The 24,054-nt window shown below is 39.3% G+C and overlaps 1 protein-coding gene across 4 annotated transcripts in view; it reads left to right on the top strand.

Annotated features, from left to right (window-relative positions):
- Positions 1-226: 226 nt before the first annotated feature.
- LOC6562687 (semaphorin-1A) overlaps positions 227-24,054 on the top strand; it is a 144,577-nt gene continuing 120,749 nt past the window's right edge. For all 4 annotated transcript variants that reach the window (XR_006246584.1, XR_006246585.1, XM_043214443.1 and 1 more), the window contains exon 1: positions 227-404. Coding sequence is in view for 2 of the 4 variants with exons in the window: in XM_043214443.1 (XP_043070378.1) it covers positions 257-404 (148 nt within the window). In the remaining 2 variants the exon portion in view is untranslated. The remainder of the gene's footprint in view (positions 405-24,054) is intronic.

Raw genomic sequence — 24,054 nt, 5'->3', positions numbered from 1 at the left:
GAATAGTAAGTAAATTAAGAATCAGTAAATAAATTGAATATAATCCTTATGACACACACACACACTTGCTGACCGCAACAAAAACGACAAAAAATATTTATAACAAGGAAATTGAGTAAATTTATGCAAAATAGAAATGTTCGATTCCCACAATTCGGTTAATCAAATAAAACAAGAAAACAACTGCAACCACAATAACAACAACAATATGAACACTAAAGCAAACACAAACAAAAACAATAACAAAAGCCACAAAATGCATCTGCAAAGTGCAAAAACACTAAGCCATCGTTTAGCCCAAAATTATGGATGGATGCAAGTCTTCCTACTACTGACATTCTACGTGATTGGTAATCAAAGTGCCTGGCAGGAGAATATACGACCAAAACTATATGTGGAATTAGGTAAGTAATTTAATTCATATATATAAGTTTCAACTTCTCAATTGCGGGTTGCTTAGCACTATTTTTTACAGATAATAACCATTTTTGTGCAAACCAATTAAAACTATTTTATTTCAATATTGCTATCGCAATTAAATTATTAGAAGTTATAAAAGTACAACTGACAGTATTTAAATTATGATTGTATTTTAAAATCACCGCTAACTTTTCTTGAAATATCATCGATAAGAGATTCGATAAATCATCGCAAAAAGAAACTAAAACATGCAACCTAATTACCAAATCTCGATTGTACAGAATTATACAGGCAACAATTTTATATTCTGTAGTTATTCGAGAATGTTAGAAATGTTGACAGTGCAATTTTGGATCCCAATCCGATTACGGTGTTGGATTTTGGTTTATTTCTGTTAAGGGTTCCTGTTCCGCTTTGGCTGACACCCTGTCAAAAATGTCATATAATCTAATAAAAAATCTCAGTCTCAATTATGATTAGACCGAAAGAGAATGACAAAAATAAAAAATGAGCTCATAAGTCAACACATATCGAAATCAACTGTCAAAAAACTTTAGTAGCTACTTTTTATATGTGCTCCAAAATGTAATTTGACTGCGAGTCAAAGTACAGACACATACACACACACACACACATACTTATAACTAACCTTTGATAGTTGAACTTGCCAACTTCTTTACCTACATACATACATATCTACCACTTGGCAGGGTGCAGCGCTTTGCAGCAGAAATGAAGCAATAACTTGTTAAGGAGTGCAAAGCACACTCCCAACGCACACACTCACACTCACACACACACACGCACACAGCAAACACACACACACGCACACACATGGCAACTAATGCACACTCTTAGATATCTGGCATCCACACGTTTGGTATCTTAACTATAAATAACAAAAATTCCTGGAAGACATTATTTGCATAAAAGTGGCGAAGCTTTTTAAACACACACATATGCATGTGTAAGTATGTATGTATATGTATGTGTGTGTGTGTGTGTGTGTGTGTGTTTGTATATAGGTGTAGAGTAGCGCGATCTAGAGGCAGTCGTCGGGGCAGTTGTCGGCCATGCAAAGCACTGAATAGTGCCTGCCAGCAACTATTTCCAGTGCCATTCAGTCGGTAATTCCTGACTGGCTTCGGGCTGCGTCATCATCGTCGTCAGTTGCATATATGCAAATTTGGCTAAAAAGTTGTGCGACATGCTCCCGTCTAGGCGACGCACATATATATATATATATATATATATATACTCATTCTTGCCATATATGTACAGGTATATATAGTGCATACATATATGGTGCATAATGTATATAACTTTGTTGCTTGTGTGCTGCAAGATGAAGCAGAAAGTTGCTGAAGAAAAGAACTAAATTCTAAAAATATCTTTTGCACGCTTCAGAAATTACGTTATTAAATGTGCATTTGGCACACACTAAATGTGAAGCAGCAGTCACACCCAGTTCCCCAGCTCCCCACCTCCCCAGCTCCCTTCTTCGATGTTGCAGTTTGGGGTGTTGAAACTGGGTGGGGGAAGGGTGTAATGTCAAACTCAACTGAGCCTTTCTAGACAAGTCGCATCAGGCGCACATGTGCTGCTTATAAATGAGGCAACGAAATGGAGTCAAGCGCTTCTTCTTATTAATTTTTTGTTCTTCCTGGAGCGTTTTGGGTTGGAATGGGTATGGGTATATTCATAGCACTCATTTCAGGCAGGAAGTAATTCAAATGAATGTGTCACTGCTAAAGAAATGCATAAAAATGCACAAAAGATACGACAAAACAAATGAATGAATGTCTAACTAGACAACAAATGGCCAAAAACTATAACAAGAAATAGCATTTGAGTTTCGGGCTCTGACACAATGGGATTCGTACATGGAATAGAAAACGTGAGCCGGACAATGGCAAACATTTAGGATATGGGCATAGAGATAGATTTCTATGGTGAAAGCAGCAGTTGTTGAGTATTTAAAATGCAATGAATGAACTTCAAAATGCTCTCTTAACTACTTAAAAAGATGTGCATATTTATAATCTGCATATACGACGAACTCTAACTGAATCGCAGACTGAATATGATCAGCAAGAGAGTGTAACCATATCCGGTCATTCTCTTCACAACTGTATTCTATTTATGTAGTTCTTGCATTTCCTTGTCTGGTTTTTGCCTTTTCTATTTTCACTAGAGTCCCTAAATACATTTTCGGAAAGCAGCATTGTCGATTAGCCTGATTTGGCTTTATCAAAGCTTGCCCAAGGTAATCTCAACGACGACTGCTTCATTAGAACCAATTACTTAGTCAACGCCCATTTTTGTTGCACCCTTCAACAAGCCGTGTGTTGAAGTTCATTTAAAATCCATCAGAGGCAAGTTATAAAAAAAACCTTCAGGCTGCTGACAATTTTTTCTTTCTCGCACTCATGCATAAGAGGAAAATAAGGTTAATGTGCAAATTATGAATGCGCCGAGTGGCAGCGGCAGGACGAATAATGTAAATAACACATACAAACACACAAACATACACACACCCACACACACACACACACACATAGCGAAAGAGCGTGCAACTCGGCCAAATGAGCAGAAGCAGCAGTCGCCAGGGTCCCGTGCAAAAGACGACAACGACTACGAGGACATTTGTGACCAAGTAAAATGAAAGTGCTGCTTGAGCAGTGGAAGGAGAAAGAATGGGTGAGGGAGGATTGGGGCGTGTGCACTGGTAATGCATTCATATGCCATTGTTTTGGGGCAGCGCGCAAAAACAAAAACCTTGCCAGCTTCCTTCCCCTCCACACCTCTTCCATCCTTCCCACCACATCTTGAACTACCCCCGTCAACCGCATACGCATAAAATATAACAACGCTGGTGTGGCACGCCTCAGAGTTGCATTTGACAGCCGCAAGTGGTTGTCATTAGGCGAGCAGAGCAACAGAACGACCATTTAAATGCACAGCACTTGGCCAGAACCAGTGTCAGCGGGGGTTGTGTGGTGAGTGGAGTTTACTTTTCAAGCCAAAATTACGTCTATCAAGTGGGCGGTTAGCGTTGATCGTTTTGTGGCACTTTGGCGATGCATTTACTGCTTTAACCCCTCCCACCCATTCGCACATCTCTCGTTGAAGACATTTCGCAAAGCTCCTTCTTATGCTGATTTCTTTTTTTTTTCTTTTTTTTTTTTTTGGCTTGTACGTGCCAAAAATGCAGACGTTTTCGATTCGGTTGAAGCTCGGGTCGCAGCAGCTGTTGACTAGCGGAGGAAGTGCACAGTGTTGCACACGCACATAGTTTTAAATTGCACACAATAAAGCTAATGAGTTGAGCCATAATATTATTGTAATTGGAGTATCTTAGAAAATGTTGGGTATAAATAAAATTATATAAAAATGTATAATTTTTTTTTACTTTTTGTTTAATAATTTTTTTCTTTATAAAACTTCATTCCTTTACAACAAGAAAGTAATCAGAAGTGCAACAGATAATTATTTTCAGTTATTATGCTTAACTTTTCGAATTCTAAATGTACTTATTAAAGAGACATAAAATGCAGTTTTTTTTTTAATTGGGAAAGCAAAGCATTCTTTAGAAATGTCAGTCCCCAGACGAATGGCATCTTAGATGAGTACAATACACACACACACACACACATAAACATAAGCAGTATATATGGAGTGCGCTCAGTTGCCACACAAAAACCACAACAACAACTGAATGGCAGCGCTTAAGAAATTATGAATTCTGAATTTTGTCAAGATTCCATTCCATAACTGTCGACTTTGCCTACTTAATATAATTTGAATAAAACCCATATGCAAATGAGACGAACGAGGGAAAGCAAAAAAAGGAAAGGAAACTGTGAGTAGAGGCAACAAACGGGCAAAGAACCGATGTCAGACGTAATATTTTTTAGTTGTCGCATTTCCGACTGTCTCAACGACGACAACAACGACAACGTTTCGACTACCAAAAATGCATATGCAAATCTTTTGAATGTGTTGTGTAAGAGAGAGGGAGGAAGCCTAAGTACATATAAGTATATGTGCCACATAAGACATGTGTGCATGTGTGTGTCTGTGTGTGTGTGTGTGTGCTGAAAATATATGTGGGGCGCGTGTCAAGTGGCGACAACACAAAACTTCTCGGCGGTCTTCAGTTGCTCCCTGGGCTGGGAGGCCGCTTCTCGTTTCTCCAATTGCGTTCAACTGCAATTACATTGTGAATTAAATTGTAATGAGGCGCATGCGGCGAAATATGAAAATGAATAGCAGAAAGAACCAGAAATGTTGACGGTCGAAGTGGGAGGGTTTTGGGATGGGGGTTAGACGATTTTGGAATAGCGTCAGTGAAATGGCAATTAACAGTTATGTTTGCTGCTCCGACACGTTGCAGACAGTTTTAATGACGCCGCTTCGCAAAACTTTTTTTAGGCGTCGTCTTCGTTGAAATGCCGGGCAAGAAAAAGAGTGCCACGGCTAACAAGCAAGCAAGTCGAGTCTGCTCGACAAAGCGGGCCAGAGAACAGGAAGCGAGTACTCGCTGTCTCTCAGTGGATATCTGACCAACGTTTTGGCTCGCTTAATTGGCTACAACGGAAGTTCACGTAATTTCAAGTCAATGGCAAGCACACTTCGTGTGCCACACTCCACGCCACGTCGCCTCAAATTCATGTTAAATGGTGCGAAAGATCATCGATATCAACGGCGACATCGTTGCAGTCGCCAACGTGACGCGACTATATACATATATGTATATATACGCACTATATGTGTCTACGTTGTAGTCTAGTCAGTGTCATTGCCGGTTGAATTATGCGCGATGTGTGTATCTGCGAACAGTTGCAACGAGCAATGAAATATTCTATAATTATTATTATTGCATGTTGAAGTCGCAGTCGCTAGCTTCATGCGAATAATATTACATGGCGTGGCAAGTTTTTGCCATATTCATTTTATTAATTTATGCTTTGCTTAAGCTTTAAATTGAATTTTAAAAATCTCTTACATCCAAATCTACACTCTTGTATAAATGAAATCTTAAAAATACTTATGTTTGATAATTGTATAAGTATAAATCTAATGTACAATTTTTTTTCTTCGAACGTTCAAAAAACATACTGAAGAAAACCCCTGTTTGTGAGACAGACACAAGCTTCTGTTGTAGAAATAAGTTTACTGAATAATAAAGCTCAAATAGTGTGGACATTTTTTAAAATTCAAACCTATTTATTTACCAAGATGTACCAAGGATAGATATATAAACTTTTCATTACATTTTGGAAACACACAATTTATACTTATTTATGCTCAAATTTAGTTACCACAATTTGAAGTGGTATTTAAAATATATTTGAACAATTTGAGGCGTGCGGCAACGTAATTGGAGCTGGGAATTACAAGTCACTGGGATGTGCTTTAAATAAATCCAGAAAGGCACACCCTATCAATTACGTGGTTGGTGACGGCTGGGTGGGGGAGAGGAATGGAGAGGGGTGGAATGGATAGGGGTAGTATTCGCACCGTGTTTGCTTGGTATGTTTGCACTCATGTGCAATTGGAAGCCGCTTCATGGATTAAACGGCTTTCTTAATTGAGTGCTCATTTTCCGGTTAGGAAGTTTTTATGCCGAGAAAATAAATTACACACATGAGTGCAATTTGGTAGACGCCAAGCAGTCGCAGCCAAAGGACATACAACCGAGATGAAAGCTGTTGCAGTAAGCAGGAGTTGGAGCACGAGCACGAGCAACAGAAACTGTAGCATTAACCTGGGTCAACTGAACAATCAGCTCATAATAGCGTTAATCAAAAAGTTGCTCACAGCCATGGCAACTGTTGTTGTTGGTTCTGCTGCCAAACTGCAATGTTGCTGATGCAGCAGAAGTAACCTGCCTGTTTGGTCAGATTGAACGTTTAACGATGATGCCAAAATGCCGCCTGACGTTGGAGTTCAATGGCTCTGGCTATGGCTCTGGTTCTGTCTCTCGAATTGATGCTGTCTCTGCCAGCTCTGCCAGCTCTGGCAACTCTGGCTCGTGCTCATGGTCACCAGGGAAATTAGTAATACGACAAGTGCAACGGCTGCCTGCTGTGCTCTCAGTCTTTCGTCCTTAGTCCTTTCGACAAATGAGCTGCATGTTGGCCATCGTTGCCGTTTGCCGTCGACACACAAACACACACACACACACACACACACACATTTAGCAATTTTACTTATTCTCTTTGTTCTGGTCGACATCGCCAGCTCTTTGTCTCTATAAATTTCGCCACTGATCGTCCCGGCTTGGCGCCTGTCCAGTAATTGAAATGGCGTAACGACAAAAATTGAAGCGAATTTTCTACACAACTTTTTGCCCACTCCACTGTCAACTTTAATAAAAAAGTTAAAGAGTCAACTATATACATACATACATACATACATACATAGTTGGGGTTGCACAGCAGAAAGAGAAGAAGAAAAAAGTTATGTGCTCTAGAAAAGTTTGGGCGGGCACAAGTAAAAAGTTAATATTGATAAATTGATTAAAAGTTTAATAATTGTACATTTTGTTTTTGGCCATTCACGTGCAACGCGCTCTGTTCCTGATTAGTTTTCCAGCGCTGTCAGAAAGAGAAAGAAAGCGAGTGCGTGACAGAGAGAGAGAGAGAGAGAGAGAGAGAGAGAGAGAGAAAGCTATCCGGAATGTGGGGACCATCAGAACTTGTTGTCTTGCCACGGTAAAAGTTGGTTTAGCTTGCAAAATTAAAAATTAATTGCCAGACTGCAACTTATGCCTTTTGTTGCCGCTCGTAATTGTTGCGTGTGGTTTTCTCGCTTCGTGTTTGCTGCCTCCAATTGGCCAAATGAAAAGTTGTTGGGCTCCCATCGACGATAATACCGTCAAATACCGTGAATTGCACTGAATTTACAGCATTAAATTAGCGATTATATTCCCAGTAATCCGTTACAGATAGAAAAATATTGGATTAACATTTTTGATTTGTGGAAAATATTATGAAAGCATTTTTCTTAACACATTACACATATTCGTTGCACATGGTCTATGATTCCTATTGCTTGTTTACTTCACACAGCAATAAATCAAATGAATCTCTCTCTCTCTCTTGTCTCCCCAATTGAACATTTAATGGTATGATATTCTTGTTGGTAAAATAAATTTGGCACTTTTTGGTAATTTGAATTCCCATTACATAGTAGAGCCAAGCTAAAATTTGAAGTGTTAAAGTGCATGGTTTTTATTTAATGTGTTGTAGGCACTCAAAAGCCATTAACCATTGAAATGTAATTATGCATGTCATTCGTACATCAACCTAAACATTCCGTGGCACTTCATTACTTACTTACTTACTTACAGCAGCGCAGAGGCGCTCATTAACAACTAAGTCATGCCCGCGGAATACTCGCTCCCAATGCCATGTGAAGAAGATTCCAACTGTGTTAGGGAAAGGGTAGAGGGGTCTCTCTCTCTCTCTCTCTCTCTGTCTCTCTCTCTCTCTCTTGTGTGTGATGAGGTGGCAGTGCACACACAAATCACAATACGAAAGAAGTTTTTGGTAAAACTTTAGCAAACAGCCAACCGAACTATGTGTCTGAAGGAGATGTTGGCAAATAGTTGGATGGAGGGCCAAGAAAATTGCGCGAAACGAGCACAGAAATCAGCATGACAATTATAATGATAATGAGTGTGGTGGGTATATGCTTGGGTGGATGTGAGCTGTGGTGCTAGAAGATCTTCTAGATGAAAATGTCATCAAATGACAGCATGGAATTTGCCACAGCCCAAGTTGGCAACGTCATCCATCCAACAATCCATCCATCCATCCATACATCCATCCATCCATCCATCTATCCACTTCCTCATCACAAACTTCAACACCAACGCTGAGTTCTGAGTTGGCAGCTACATTGAATGCAATTAAAAAAGTTCAGCTTGTACGTTCTCTCTTTTTTTACACGTTAAAAAATCGGAGTTGTTTTTCTTCCAATTGAATGTGATTAACTTCCACTGACATTAATAACACTTAATAAATTAGTGGCAATGTTTTGAAGCATGATTCATTTTGAAAAAATTTCACTCTACAACAATTTATCTTTTAAGATTACAAATCTTAATCTCTTCTGTCGAGCTGCCTACTTAATAAATGTTAGTTTAAAGTCTTAAATCTCTAAAACCAATTTTGATTTAAAATAAAAATCATTAAATAAATATCGCCATATTTTTTTTTTTAATAAATATCAACTAAAAAATCATTTTCATTTTTTATTTTTACATTACACTTTTTGTTTTACTATGTACATTTACATTTTGATAGCGGGTTGGCATTGTTATCATCCCTCTCCTGCTTTCAGCACTACTATTTTTTGGCTCAGGGTTAAGATGCCACTTGCAACGCGGCGGCACGTTTGCCTCGTCTTGCTTTTTACGTTTGCTGAAAATGTGGGGAAAATGTTCTAATTAAATTAATTAACAGGAAAATTAGTTGCTCAACAGCTGTCGATGTTTTTGTTTTTTGTTGTTTTTGTTATTGTTATTGTTGATGCAGCAGGTAAAGATTTTAATGAGTATGCGTGTGTGTGTGTGTGTGTGTGTGTCTGTTTAACTATCTGCCATCAAGAGCCTTAATGAATGGGAGTGAGGCCAATTCACAATTTGAAGTCAGCTTCAGATAAGTACCAGGCAGTCATCATTTGTGCTCAGCTTATCTGCTGGTTTATGTATGTACTTAAATAATCTATGAATATGAACACATCTTAAAGTAATTGGTTTGAAATTTACAAACATGCAATTAGCAATATGCTCTAGTTGAGTTGAAGTTGACAACTCAATTCTAATAACTTTAGCATTTGTGGTCAGTCATGGCGTCTATATATGCGTATATGTATGTGATTAATAATGAAACAATTGGAATTGTGACAATTGTTGAAAGTTTATAAACTCCCCACAATTATTAGAATTTTATTATTTTATTTGTATTTTTATAGCAAATCAGGTTTTGAGCTGCATCACAAACATGCTATAAAAGCAACAGCTAACTTTGTTCTCCATCGATTTATAAAGTTTGATATTTGCATTTTGGAAACACTAAACTAATGCAATTTGAATTCGACTCGCTTCGGACATTTTTAATACTCCAACAAAACAGTGAACCCTATAAATTCAACTGAAATGCAGCAATATTCACGGTCAATTGGGACCCATTAATACCACTGTGTGCATGTGTGTATTTTGTGGTCAGTGTTCAAGCCAGCAGTGGTGGTAATCATGCCAACACGGCAGTAAAAGGGGGGTCCCCATCCAGAAGCGCTTTCAATTGCTGTATTCAAGCCATACACAATTTTGGCCCACGCGTGCTGCTTTTTATTGGGCTATCGCTGACATCGACTCGACTGATTGGACCAGTTAAAAGCTGGCGGCTAGTTAATGGGTTATTTTTTGCGTCGGAGGCGTTTACAGTGCTCACATTAAAATAATAAACACTTGACGGCAGCCATAACATTTTTATTGTTGACCATAAAACATAAATCAGCCTTTTGTCTTTGACACAAAAAAAAAAAAAGGACAGCCAGCGAAGCAGCTTCAGCTCGTTGTTTGGCTACTTTTACTTTGAGTTCAGCCAACTGCCAACTGCCAACTGCCGGGGGCAAAAGTCCAAAGTTTAGCCGACTCTCTCTCTCTCTCTCTCTCTCTTGTTCTATATCTATTTATCTGTATCCCAGTCCCTCTGGGCGAATATTGTCATTGCCATCTCGTTTGTGTCACTCTTAGTGGCAGCAACGCTAATGATCTGCACCAATGGCGCCCACGTCACAGAGTCTTGCTCCTTCGATTCCTCTGACTTTTTGTCCAGTTTCTCCTTTGGGGCATCAACATTAGCTGGCCTAGAGTTGTTGTACATATTGTTGTTGTACATATTGTTGTTGTTGTCATTCTCTGGTGCTCACGTGTTCGCCTAACGATTGCCTGTTCAACACCAACGTCATTGTAGTCCCCCCTCCCCTTCATTGTTGTAAGTGCTGTTATTGTTGTTGCTGGTCTACTGATAGGCCACACTTCGCGTGCAAATGATTTGTGTGCTGGGAGATGGGCATTTCACGATAGACGCCTTGTTGATGATCCTAAGTTGAGTGTATTTCTTCAGATGTTGTGGCTAAGTGCTGATTGTGCAACATTTCCTCTTAAAATTTAAAAATTTACATAAAATGCTTTTTACAAAAGCCTCAACAAAATATTAAATACTGGCTTCATGTGAAGTATTCGCAAAAAAAAAAGCTGATCATCAAAGCTAGTTTTTTGTTACTTTGACGAATGATGTTAATGAATCGGGATGGGATTTGAAATGTATCAGAGAATAAAAACAAATTACTGAAGTTTCTTTATTGCATTGATAATAACTCACTTAAAAATCACTTTTGGTCGAGACAGCTAAGATTGTTGAGCACGTCTTGGGTATATATTTGTTTAAATAGTTAAAATAGTTGCTCACATTTAAATGACAATGACAAAAATGTACAGCTGACACTTTCCCTTTAAAAATTTGTGAAAATAATGTCATAAGCAGGCGGCAACCCTTAGCCAAAAGTCTCACTCCACTTGATTTGAAATATTCATCTGTTGTGGCATCATTCATCATGCTCACAGTCGTGTGGCATGTGCATAACATCATAACCCAAAACTTAATGCGTCAGTTAGCAAAAATTGTTGGATCAACCCTCGCTGCCAAAGTCGTCATCGTCATCGTCATCGGCATAGCATCGCAGCCATCAACATCAACGGCTGGCATCAGCCCACGCATGCTGCTCACTTTGTACAAATCAGTGCACGTCATCAGGTCGCCTAACCATGCCATCTCCCTTACCTCCTTAATACCCCAGCCTCCGCTCTCCCCGCCTTCGCTATATGCCTTGCCCCAAAAGCAGTGACTAGTGTCAGCCTAGCAGCTGGGCTTGAAACAAATGTCTTCCGTCTTGCCAACTTCCGTCCCGTTCTCGTTGCCATTTCCTCTCTCTCTCTCTTTCACCTTCTGTTTTGGCTTGGTGCAAATCCGTCGCAGTGTTTCTATAGTCTTCATTTTTGCCGTTGTCTGATACGCTTTGTTTCATTCTGTATACCCTATGCCTATAAGATATGTAAAATTGGGTATAATTACCGTGTATATGCAGTATAAGTAAATAGTTAAGGCTCGGACTTTTACCAATATGATAACAAGTGCATACTGAGAGTCGTTGTTAATGCTTTCCATCTAACAATCCATGGTTTCCCTTCGCTGATATATCATCATGGTGATTAGTTAACGAAGCTTTTTAGCAGCTTCTCAACTTGCTGACGGTATAACAATTGTTAATTATATTTTATTTTAGATATACAATTTATTTGGTTTTTTTCCCCATCGAACAATCCATTTTTTTTAAATCTGTAAAATATCATCATGATTCTGATTAATTAGACAAGTTTTATGGCAACTTTTCAACTTTTTAAAGAGCATCTCATAGTCGCAAACTCTCTAAACTAGATCATTCCCACTGTTGTTTATGGTTTTGTTGGTTTGTGTGTGTGTGTCTGTTTTTTTTAGCTGCCCAGATTTATCGCCTTTTATTCATCATTGTCAGTCAGGCGTTGTTTTTGCGGCGACGACGTGAAACCGCGCCAAGAGCTCTGCAACTGGCACACTGTCAAAAGGGAAGAGAGGCAGGGCGTGGCGTGGCGGGGCGGGGCGGAAATGGGCAAGGGGAAGTCCTGGCAACGCAATTTGCCGCCACGTCGAAGGCCTTCAAAATCGTCTCGGAACATGGTAACGCTAACGCGTTGCGAAATCTTTCACTTGAGCCCAGGAGGCGCCGTCTGTTTTGATGAATTATTGGTACGCATGTCGCAGTGACAATCGGCAAATCAGCTAAGCTTTTCAATATGGCCGCCACAAGTGTGTCTGTGTCTGTGTCTGTGTCGATGTCTGTGTGTGTCTGGCTGTGTGTGTGTGTGTGACTGATGATTTCTGAAGGGACGCCAGTTGCTGCTGTATGTTGCTGGGCGGGCTACCTTCTGGTTAGTATCTAGGTTTAAAGCAGATTAGATTTAAAAGTCATTTACGAGCTTTGACCTAAGCCGCTTAGAATGTCGTACGGTCCGAGTGTTTGTCACCACTATGTGTATGTGTGTGTTTGTGTGTGTGTGTGTGTCTGGTTGTGCGTCAGGTTGTGGGTGTGTGAGTGTGTGTGTATGTGTCATTACATTAATTTGCGGGCTTATGTCCTGGACCGCTGTTAATGAAATGCTCTTAGTCCCAGCCAAAAGCACTTCATGGAAAACGTTTAACAATTTGCAGTGCGCGTTGGTAATGCGAGGATGCCATTTGGCGCTGCTTTAAGCCCAGTGGGTGGCATTATAAAAGAATGGTTGTTTTAGTAATTGAGTTTGTTTGTTTGCGGCCAGAAACGGGGTCGACAACAGCATACAAACTCTTATTATAACATTTCCAAGCCTTTTATCATGTTTCAATTTAATTTCAAATACTTAGTTGAAAATTGTTAGTTCATCATTTGATATACTTAGATCATATAGCAAATTCTGTGTATTTAAGCTTACAAAACTGATTTACCAATTATGTTTGATGAACATTAATTATAAGATTTACCAGAACTTTAAATATTTTGTTTTTATCAAACATTATTGCTATAGCTTAATTTTGATCGCTTAAAAACTCTAAATAAAACATGGATTGGACAAATATTTGTATTTCATTTTCTACACCCATTATTTTTAATTATGCGAACCTTTCAAAGCCTTTCAAATGCAATGCAATTTAGCTTTGGCAAAATCACCATTTAAAATCATAAAATACAGTCGTTAGTTCGTTGGTTATATCTTGAACCGTTAACAGCTAAAAACATTAAGAACATCCACAAAAAAAAAAAAAAAGAAAAGAAAATCGCTTAACATGTACAGAAGGCAACGGGCGCTTTCATAACTCACAGCTCGTTAGCTTTTATGGATGAATGCTTTTCATGTATATAGTATTTGACAGCCATCGCTGGTGACAGCTTTTCACTTTTCACCTCTTCGGGGCGGTCAAGGCTGTTTGTTGCTTTTGCTTCTGCTTCTTTTTTTTTACGGGTCCTTGCCGCCCTTTGGCGGTGCAGCTGCATCCAAATGTCTTTTCGCGCTGAGGGCCGCTCGCTAAGAGCCTGCTGCAATGACACAGCCAAAAGCCACATTATCTTGGGCATCGTTATGGCCTTCGGCCACTTTGAAGTTGGCCAACGACGCGATGCGTCTTCTCAGTATGCCCAAAATGAAAGGAAAAAAAAAAAAAAAAACAAATACAAAGCGCTGACATTTTGTCTGTGGATGTGCGGCTTCTGTTTCTGCTCCTGGTCTTGCTACTGACCCATCCGTTTATGGTGCGGTAGGCAGGCAAAAGCATTTTAGAATTTTAATGTGCCGCCTTCTGCCTTTTATGGCAGCACAATTGACAAAAGCAGCAAACGCAGAAGGTGCACAGTCTGCACAGCTGCCAACTGTCCAAGCTCAGCAGCTCAACCAGACTTGACCATGGCGAACCGCAACGGTCCGCATCCAGGAGAGATACTTTGCTGTGGCTAAGGATCGTCCGTCCGTGCTACTGTTAACATGCACATGACGTTTGTCTTTGGACGTTAATCTCATTAAATAAGCAATGTGGTGCAGAGCGAGGCGCCTCTTCAATGTGTGTGCGTGTGCAAAATTGTCAGAGTGGCAAGGCACGGCACAGTGGGCCAAAGTCTAACAAATTTGCGGCGAGTCTTTATAATGACAATTGTACTTGAATTGCAACTCTCGAAGATTTATATTTTCTACTTTTAATTTCTAACCAACTATTAATTCGTACATCGAGCTTTCTGTCACTTTTTAAAAATGAAAAAAAAAGAATTTGGATTTATTGCCCATTGTGCCTGATTTTAGGCCTGTGCTGGGACTTGTGCCAGCGCTTTTAATGCAAATGCAAATGCAAAAACGCATTAAGAGCGGCACAAACGAACACTGGCCACAAAGTAAGCTGCCGTCCGACCGTATCCAAGGATACAGAGTGACAGAGATGGAGAGAGAGAGCGAGAGAGAGAGTACAAGTAGCAGGAACAAGAGAACGATGAGGAGTAAAGGGTTGCCAAATGAACGCAAAGCATGAGATGCAATGTGCATCATTTATGACGTACGTGAATGTTTGCATGTTTGCAGTTAGCAGTTAGTATCGAATCCGTAGGGTTTGCTCGCTTTGTGTCTGGGCAAATGTTGAGCCATCGATTAGTTTGCTGCCAAATTGCCAAAGCCGCAAATTCGATGCAGTTCGATGGAATGGGCTAACAGTAGCATCGACGGCAACTAAAAGCCTCAACTGACCTCGAAAACTTGGCTGCATTTGCATTTTGGTTGATTTCATAAGGGCTGAGTTTAATTGATGAATTACTGTTGCACTGTTTTGGCCCAGAGTATCGTACCCATAGTCACTAAAATGTGCAACTGCAAGATATTAAACTGTCTCTGTCTCTGTCTCTGCATAGGATATGCATATCAGCTGCTGAAGTGCCAGTGAGTTTTGCAACCACAGATATATATACATGCTTATAATACCACTGTACCGAGATAATTCGGCAGCTGACGAAGCACTCAGCCGTGTGCACCTGAATCATCACATTTCAATTATACAATATAAGCTGTCAAATTGCTGCAAATACTTGTAGATACATTATGCATCCGTATCCGCATCCGACTGTCTGCGCTTTGACTTGCGGGTGTCTGTGTGTGTGTTTGTTGTATTTTTGTTGTGCTCTTCACTTGAGCCTTGTGTCGCCCCATTTTGCAGATATCCCCAAGCAAACATCGGCTAGGCACAAATGCGAAATTGCGGCAAGAGCTCCACAAACAATTTAGTATTTGTATAGCATTTAATTATGCGTATTTTGGATTGATTTTTATATTTTAACAGCATGACAAACTTGTCAACGTTGAAAAGAGCAACGAATATTATGAATAACATGATTTAATTATTAAAAGCTACAATCAAAAGTGATCGAATAAAATAGGAGATTATTGCAAAATTAGCAAAAGATGGAAAACAGACTGCAAAGTTGGGAGAACCATTAAGGGAAAATGTTGTGTAATCTACATGCCCTATTTAGATAGTTGACTATTGCATTATTGGAGATCTTAAAACTCTTTTAATACTATTCATTTCTAGAAAGAAATATATATTCAAAGCTTTCTGATTGCTCGGTATCCGTTAGTTTCGCATTCGTACTAAGTGTGTGTTGACTTGTTTAACATGTGTATGGAATTAGTCATTGTTAGCAAGTCTTGGCTCCAGCCAGTCTCTCACTTTGTCTCGGTCCACAACTTCAATCAGCCGCCGGGTTAAAGTTCGCGCTGGAGCAGCTAGAGCGAAAACGCAACTAAATCGCACATGTCATCAACAGCGGACACCACACACAGCAGCAGAAGCAGCAGAAGCAGCAGCAGCAGCAGCCCAGACCAGACTACGCCCAAACTCCAAACCCTTGCCATCCCCCCGCACATTGGCAAGACGCCGCATTGGCATCGACAATGGAATACACAAACACAGTTGCATTCGCTATCCGTCTTCACTGTTGACTTATTTGCTTTGAGATAAACGCCAAGTTGATTTATACAACCCACCGACAATTCATTCAACCATTTGCACCAAACAGCTAGTCATTCATTTCCACTCACCCACACTCGCACTCGCACTCGCACTCGCACTCATACTCGTTCATTCATTCAGTCATTCATTCATGCAAACATGCAGTCAAGCGTAGAAAATTCTTGTTTGTTTGTTTGTTTGTTTCTTTATTCATTGAGGAAGCAGGCAGCTGAGGTCCAGACCTTCCTTTCAACTGCTGCTGCTGCTGCTGCTACTGCTGCTGCTGCTGCTGCAGTTGCTGCAGATACTTATCGCTCAGGCAACTAACAAACTAGCAAACAATTGAAGTCATGCTGCTGGACGAGAGACTAGTCAGCCACTATGTCTGCGACAGGCCGTGCCAGGCACGTCCGTCTGTCCGTCAGTCAGTCCGTCAATCAATCCGCATCGCGAGAGAGAAAATCGAAAATTATTCAGGCGTTGCCTCAACTTGCATTTGAATGTGGCCTTTTTATTCAACCAACTCGAGTGCAGGGCAATTCAAGCCAAAAAAACATTGAAGATGGCGCCGACAGACAAATTGTCGACGGCGCCGTTTGCCTCCCCACCAAAATCAACCCCAAAAAACCCGCCCTTATCAGAGAGAAAGGTTGGAGGGCACAAATTAGACGCTGATAACAATGTAGATAACAGCTATGTCTATAAAACTCAAACTATTATCAAAAAGGTTTTCACGAAGCTAGAGGTCATCAAACATCACAATTGAAAATAGACAATTTTATGGGTAGTGGTAGAAGTAGTTGTGACTAAAAATAACAATGTTTTTAGGGTATAATTTTAACATGAATGTCAAACCCAAAAACGCTTCGCTTTCTCAACCTTAAATGCTGGAACATTTTCACCCATTGCTAGCAGCTGCCTTTCGATATTCAATTAAACAATTGAATCGCTAAAGAAATGAGGTTATTATTATTTATTTATTTTATTTGTCTATCAGTGTGGTTTGTTTGTTTGTTGTTTTTTTTTTTTTTGTTGTTTTTTTTTTTGTTTTATTTTTTTCGTTACGCAGCTGCTTGATTTTTGTGCCACTGCGAGAGTTCAGCGGTTCATTTGTGTATCGATTGATGATTGATCGATTATGATTAATGTGAGCCAAATAAAGAGGCAATCCATTATATGTATAGTTTGTGTTGATTGTCCTTTCGCCGGAGCAACGTTCGACTGTCATTTACGTCTCTGATATGCATTAATGCGAGTTGAACAAATACAATTTGCTTGAATTGTGTTAACAACGTGCTACAATTGAGTTGGGTTGGAAATATGTTTTATTCCCAATCGATGGTAAGACAAACATATAATCTACTTATTACAATGCTTCATATACATATACATATATATAATTTTGTTTCTGCCAATTAATGTCAGACTATTTGAAGTAACTTTCCATAGCATCTAATTTAGGCAAAACTGTACAATCGATAGCATCAAATAAGCAATTTTATTGACAATCAAATATGTTTCTAAAAATTATATAAATTATACAAAAGAAAAACGTTTTTTTATATTTATAGAAAATTGTATTTATTAAAAGACTAAATCGAGTAATCAACACTTATTCAATTTCTTCATTTTATTTCTGAATGCCTCATGCATGAAACACACTAATTGACCGCATTCAAGTGTACAATTAACTAACTGTTATGTATTATATTTCAATTGAAGCCATGCACTTATATATAAATATATATATATATATATTTAAACTATATAAATATGAATATTTATGTCTGTATGTATTTGACTTAATTTTACATACGCACGCTTGTGCAATGTGTGTAGAGGGCAAGCGGGACAGCGGTTGAATAATGTCGGCTTGGCTTGTGTGTGTTTAACAGCAATTAATCAGCGGAACTGTCCGCGCCCGAACATGCGTAAACACCAACAGACACACACACACACGCATGTACGATATATATATAAATGCACACGCACAACACACACGCACAACACACACCACTCACACACCCAGCTATAAAGTGGTAGATGGACGCCTGAAAAGCAGCCTTTTCAGCTGCACACAGCTGCACGGGCCGACCCTAAAAATGTTTTGCTGTAATTAACTTAGATAAACATAAAGCCGACCATGGGACATTAGCCTTTGTCGTCCCCCGCACATAAGGCAAGGCAAGGCAAAACTCAACTAAAACCAAATGCAAAGGCAACGGCAGCGGCAACGGCAGCGGCAGTGGCAGCGGCAAGACAAGGCCTCTTTGCCAAAGACTTGTGGCAGCCATGCGTTTGCCTATGTGACTCGACTGCTCAAAGCACACCCACCCACAGAGCGATTGTGGTGGAAGAGTCTAGCTGAGGGAGATTTAGATAGAGCGAGCTACATAAAGTGTGTGAGAGAGAGAGAGAGAGTGAGAGAGAGAGAGAGAGAGAGAGTGAGTGAGAGAAGCTTCTACAGTTTCCCAGTTGCCTTCTTCGCTTGCCAGATGCAGTTGAGAAAAAGCTTGTGCAAATAAATCATAATTAGGCATGTAAACATTGGACTCATACACACAATAACATACAGCTACTAAGTGTGTATGTGTGTGTGCTTATGTGTGTGTCTGTGTGTGTGCTTATGTGTGTGTGTGTGGCAATCGTGTGTGAGAAAAGGCGCTTACATTAATCGTCCACTGAGCTGCCTAATGGGATTTGCTGCGTACAAAGTTACTAAATTCAAATAAAACAAAACATAAAGTTAAATAGATTAGAATTATGCATTTTACTTTATGGCATTTTTTAAAAAATATATTCAATATATAAATAGTAATATTCAAATTGAATGACAAATATTACTAAATTTAGTTAGAGTTCCTAAGTGCGTATTAATTAAAGTGTCCGCTTTTATGGATATGGATTAATTATAAGAAGCTTATCGTTTAAATTTAACTCTGATCGAAAGAACTTCATACAATGGAGTTTTTTTTAAGTATAATACAAAATTTCTATAAATGCTATTCGTTTCTCCACCTTAGTGATTATGTGTATTTAATAATATCACAGCTAAGACAGGATTTCTTAGCAATTCCTGCACATTTGTAATGTTCGAAAGTGTTTCCACATTGACCCCCGCACTGTCTGGTCATTTGCATCGTTATAGAACTCCGACGGATCCTGTCCATATTCCTTACATTATTATATTAGACTGCTAATTAAGTTAATTACTGCAGCGCCTTGCGAAGGGTATTATAATGTTTCGATCGTGCCTGTAACGCATAAAAAGACGCATGTTTTACACAAAATTGAACAGCTTTTTTCTCATTTGACCAGATTGATTGCGAATGAAATAATATTTATTATGCAGCTGTTATACATATATATATATATAGTGTATAAGTGTTAGGGTATTCCATCTACGGCACTCCTAAACAAGCTTATTGTTTCTTCTTTCTTTTACTGTTGTTATTATGGTTTTATTATTGGTCTGACTGCAATGGCATTTGTTGTGCGTGTGTGTGTGTTGATGCTCTTGTTTTAATTTGTCTTGCTTAATGATGCGTAAATTGCTAGACAGCTTATTATGGACGGCGTCGTCTAAGCGTAGGCGTTGGCTCTGTTCCCCATCGCAAAGTCGGGTCAGTCTAGGCGCTAGGGTCGAGGTCAACGTCGCGTGGTTGTCGTTTTTTTCTCAGTTCTCCGTCCGTTGACTGCTGTTGGTTGTTGGTTGGCTTCGTTATTTATGGTCGCTGAGGCAATCAATTTATGTAAACAGCCGCGTTCACTCAATGTGCATAATTGATTCCTTACCTCTTTCTGGAGAATACTTACGCGTAATTATAGCATACAATTGATGTTACCTTGTTACCTTGCTTTGCCTTGCCTTGCGTTTATTGTAGCTCTTTTTATTGTGCACCCCATTGTGTGGTAAATTATAGGGTTTACGAGCCCGGGCTGGGCTCTCACTCTCATTGAGTGTCGGCAATGGGGCGTGTGCCACAACGCTCGGAATCATTTAATTGTCCTATCGCAGTGATTTTTGAAATGGGTTTTATTTTCCTACGTTCTTTCCTAATGACGAACTCCATCTGCCTGTTCTATTCGGGCATTCTTTTCAATTTCAATAAACCTGCTTAACCTCATTTAACCTGTTCTAATCAATTGCTTTTGTTTTCTCTCTTTATAGGTACGTAAAACAGTGAATGATTTAAGGCTTATTAACTATGAACAAGTATAGTAAAAGTAATTAAATATTTTTTCAAATAATTAATGTTCATTAAATTATTATTTCTATGTATGTAAAGATTTTAATTAACAGTCAAATAGAATAACTAATTCGCGTGTTGATTTGGAAAAAAAAGGAAAATAACGCATTACTTTGGTATGAGAATATAATTACAACCAAAAAGAATGATTATTTTATCATTCATTCTTTTTTTTTTTGTTGCTGCTATAACTAAGCAGTTGAGTTTGAGGTGTCGTGTTGCATTTCATAGGTGAGAAGCTAAACCACTTTTCAAATGTGCATTGTCCAACGCATCGCATCGCATCGCATCACATCGCATTATGTGGATGTTTGACCTTTTGGCAAAACTTCACCTTGTGCTGCAATTTATTTTAGCAGCTTATCAAGTTAAAGTTTGGTCGGATCTTTCATTTCAGTGCACGTAGCGGAGCGCTTTTTGTGGCATTTCGGACATCATGAAAAGTTGACTAAACCAGCGGCAGTAGTAGCAGGAGTAAACAGTAGCTGGCATCCTGGTAGCTGAGTTTTGGGGTGCGTGCTTTTCTGCACTGACTGTTGTCGCCATTTGCGTTAAATGTGGCAACAACAACTAGTTCAACAAAACACCATGCTGCGTAATAGAGACGCTTAGTTCAACTGGGGCGGGGTTTTCTTTCTTTTTTCATTTTTTTTTTTTTTTTTTTTTGGTTGTGAGAGGGTTGGTCAACAGTTGAGGGTTCAGGCTACTTCAGCTTTGCCCCCCAATGGTGTGTGTGTGTGTGTGTGTGTGTGCGAGAACGAGAGCGAATGCTGAATTAAGTCTTTCAAGCAGTCAGCATAACAATGGAATTCTGTGCTATCTCTGGTGCACAATGTTAGAGTTGCACTTAACTTCAGACACAGGAAAGCCGAGCTGTGCAACGTGGCACAATAAGCACAAGGACAACGACAATGACAACGGCAACAACAGGAACAACGGCAACAGCGACAGCAGTTAAGCATTGGCAATGGTGTGTGGCTGACAAAAACAAAAGTCGCATGCAAGTAGCATGAAATAGTTGTTTTTGTTTTTGCCATTGCTGTTGCTGTTGCCATTACTGTTGCTGCTGCTGCTGGTGCTGGTGGGCAAAGTCAAGTACCAGGCGATTTTTCTTACACAATAATACACTTTTCCCATTTTGCTGACAGGTTTTCTTTCTTCTTCTTTATTTTTTTTTTTTTTTTGGTTGCCATCTCTCTCTCTCCTTCTCTCTCTGTTTTTCACTGCGGCATGCAATGTGACGTCACTTAGTGCAGACAACTGTAATAATGATTAAATTAGATTATGGATGCTTACCATTTTTCACACCAACTTCACATCAGATACGGCCCCAGCAGCTAACAGCTCCAACTCCACATACATTTTCCAGTCCGTCACAGTGTATTTCAATTTATGGCGCATCCCATGTGGGAATTCGATGCGGGTGTGTGCGCTGTATAAATAATTACCAGCAAAAGTTGTATGTTGCACAGATGCATTGTGGGTGCATTTAGATAGATAGAAACATACATATATATATATATATATATATATGTGTGAGTGTGTGTGAAGTATCTTGTAGATACACATTGCAAGTGCAATGAAGCGAAAATTAAAGTTTATTGACAGTTTTCTTAAGCGCATTTGTTGACTGCAATGCCATTTGACTTTTGTGCTACATTGTCGACTTACTGTTTCCCAAAAGATACGACGAGAACAGAAACTATCTTCCGTTTGGCTTTTGTCTTTGCTCATCGTGTGACTGTCTCAACTGGAGCACATGTGACGATTACAGCGAACTCATCTGACACGACAACAACTTCTCTCAGATGTGCACACATTGATCGCATTCCCAATTGAATAAAAGTGGAAGCAATCCAACGACTCTGAGACACTGTATTGCATCATAGTAATAAAAAAGCCTACAAATGGATTAAGCATTCAAGAAAACATGCTTAATTTGATTACAGATGACAGCATAAAGTACCTAAAAATATGAATATATGCATAACACAACTTTTATGACTTGATTGCTAATTAAATTACTCTTCAACCAGTTTAAGCTTGGATGGGTTGGATTGAATAATTTGATCTGCTAATTATAAAGTTAAAGTTAATCTCACTTTAGGCCAGATAATTTGTTTTTTTTTTTTTAATATTCTTTTAATTTTGCAATATATTTTGAATCCGTTTTATTTAAAATATTTTAGACCTTTCCGAATAGTAACAATTTTATGAACATTAATATACTCATCATCGCCAAACATTGACAGTGTATACGAATATGATATCTATATTTGTCTTCGGATCTTGGCTGGTCTCTCTCTCTGTGAAATTTGACACACAATTTACGTTAAGTAATTGAATTCAATTGCTGTAGAAGTTGCAAGCGGTAACTAAAATGAAAACGAAAATGTTGATATCTCAGATTCGTAATGTGGAATGTCTACAATATAACTTAACCTTTAGCTGGCGTTGTGTAATGGATACAAGTTGAGAAGGCAATAACATAGAGAAATGATGAGTTAGATAGTTATTGATGTTCATAATCAATGTGGACTGGTTTTCTTGGGGAATGAGTTGAAAGTTGAGTAAACTGTTGTAAATCGATAGCTTTTGATCTAATCTAATCGAAGTTGTTCTTATGGTTTCCAACTATTCCCACTAATGGATAAATAATTTAGGTTGCTTCTCAAGTTTCAGCTTTAATCATTCCAGACATCTATAATTTAAGCACGGATCTCGAATTACAAAGACGTTTAAATTAGTAACAAGCAACAAGGAGTTACCAAAGTATTGTGGATGTAGTCGAAAGTGAACGACTAGCAGATGCCCCGCACATAACTCTGGTATTATCATAAGTTTCAGCTCTCTGGGTTGTATAGTCACTGAGAGTACATTTGCTTAATGGGGTTTGGAGATGTCGCTAGTCTGTAAATTACATTTTTAAAACTTCGTGATAATCACTTTTAATGGGTATAATACCCTTTTTTTTAATGGGTAAGGGGTGCAAAAAGTGTGGCTCACATGCCACATAAAAGACTAATTACACTTTACTTAAAACTTTAACGATGAGTGCCCGCAGCGAGAGCAACCGCATTGCTATGAAACGAAATGTTGTGAGTGTAAACACACTTATACACACACACACACACACACACACACACACACACACACATACACACACACACACACACACACACACACACATACACACATACACATACACGCAGACAATCTTGGCGTGTTGCGAGAGGCGCCATGGAAGTGTTTTTGAGACGTTGCATGCGACACACAGACACAACCAAAAAGATACATTTATATCCGACGATTACAGATATACGTCTCTGCTTTTAGGGCCGGGCACATGTAAATGACGGTGGTATATCTTTACCAGGTTGCGCCCATTTTGCAAGAGAGATACAAAGCGGTGCACTAAGGCGACAGCTGAGGATGCAGCAGAGACGCATCCGATGTGTCTGCCGCATTTGCAGACAGTGGCAGGCAAAATCTCGCTTGTACGTGTGCCTCCACGGTTAGTGGCAGTTTCGCTCCTTTAACTTGCCCCAGGCAATTGTTACATATGTTCGGAAGTTCGTCTGACTGTCAGCCAGGCGTACAACTTGACAGGATGACTATTTGTCATCGCATTCCTTCAACACTGGGATTAAGTTCTCTGTCGACTTCGTTTCAAAATATACATATTCTTCTGCACTGCGTCGCAGATTTAGTTTTGAACTGAAAGTGGTGCCAAAAATAATTTAAGAGCACCA

The sequence above is a fragment of the Drosophila grimshawi genome, unplaced genomic scaffold, assembly GCF_018153295.1.
Source record: "Drosophila grimshawi isolate 15287-2541.00 unplaced genomic scaffold, ASM1815329v1 contig_1377, whole genome shotgun sequence".
NCBI classification, from domain to species: domain Eukaryota; kingdom Metazoa; phylum Arthropoda; class Insecta; order Diptera; family Drosophilidae; genus Drosophila; species Drosophila grimshawi.
This window is presented reverse-complemented; position numbering and strand designations above follow the sequence as displayed.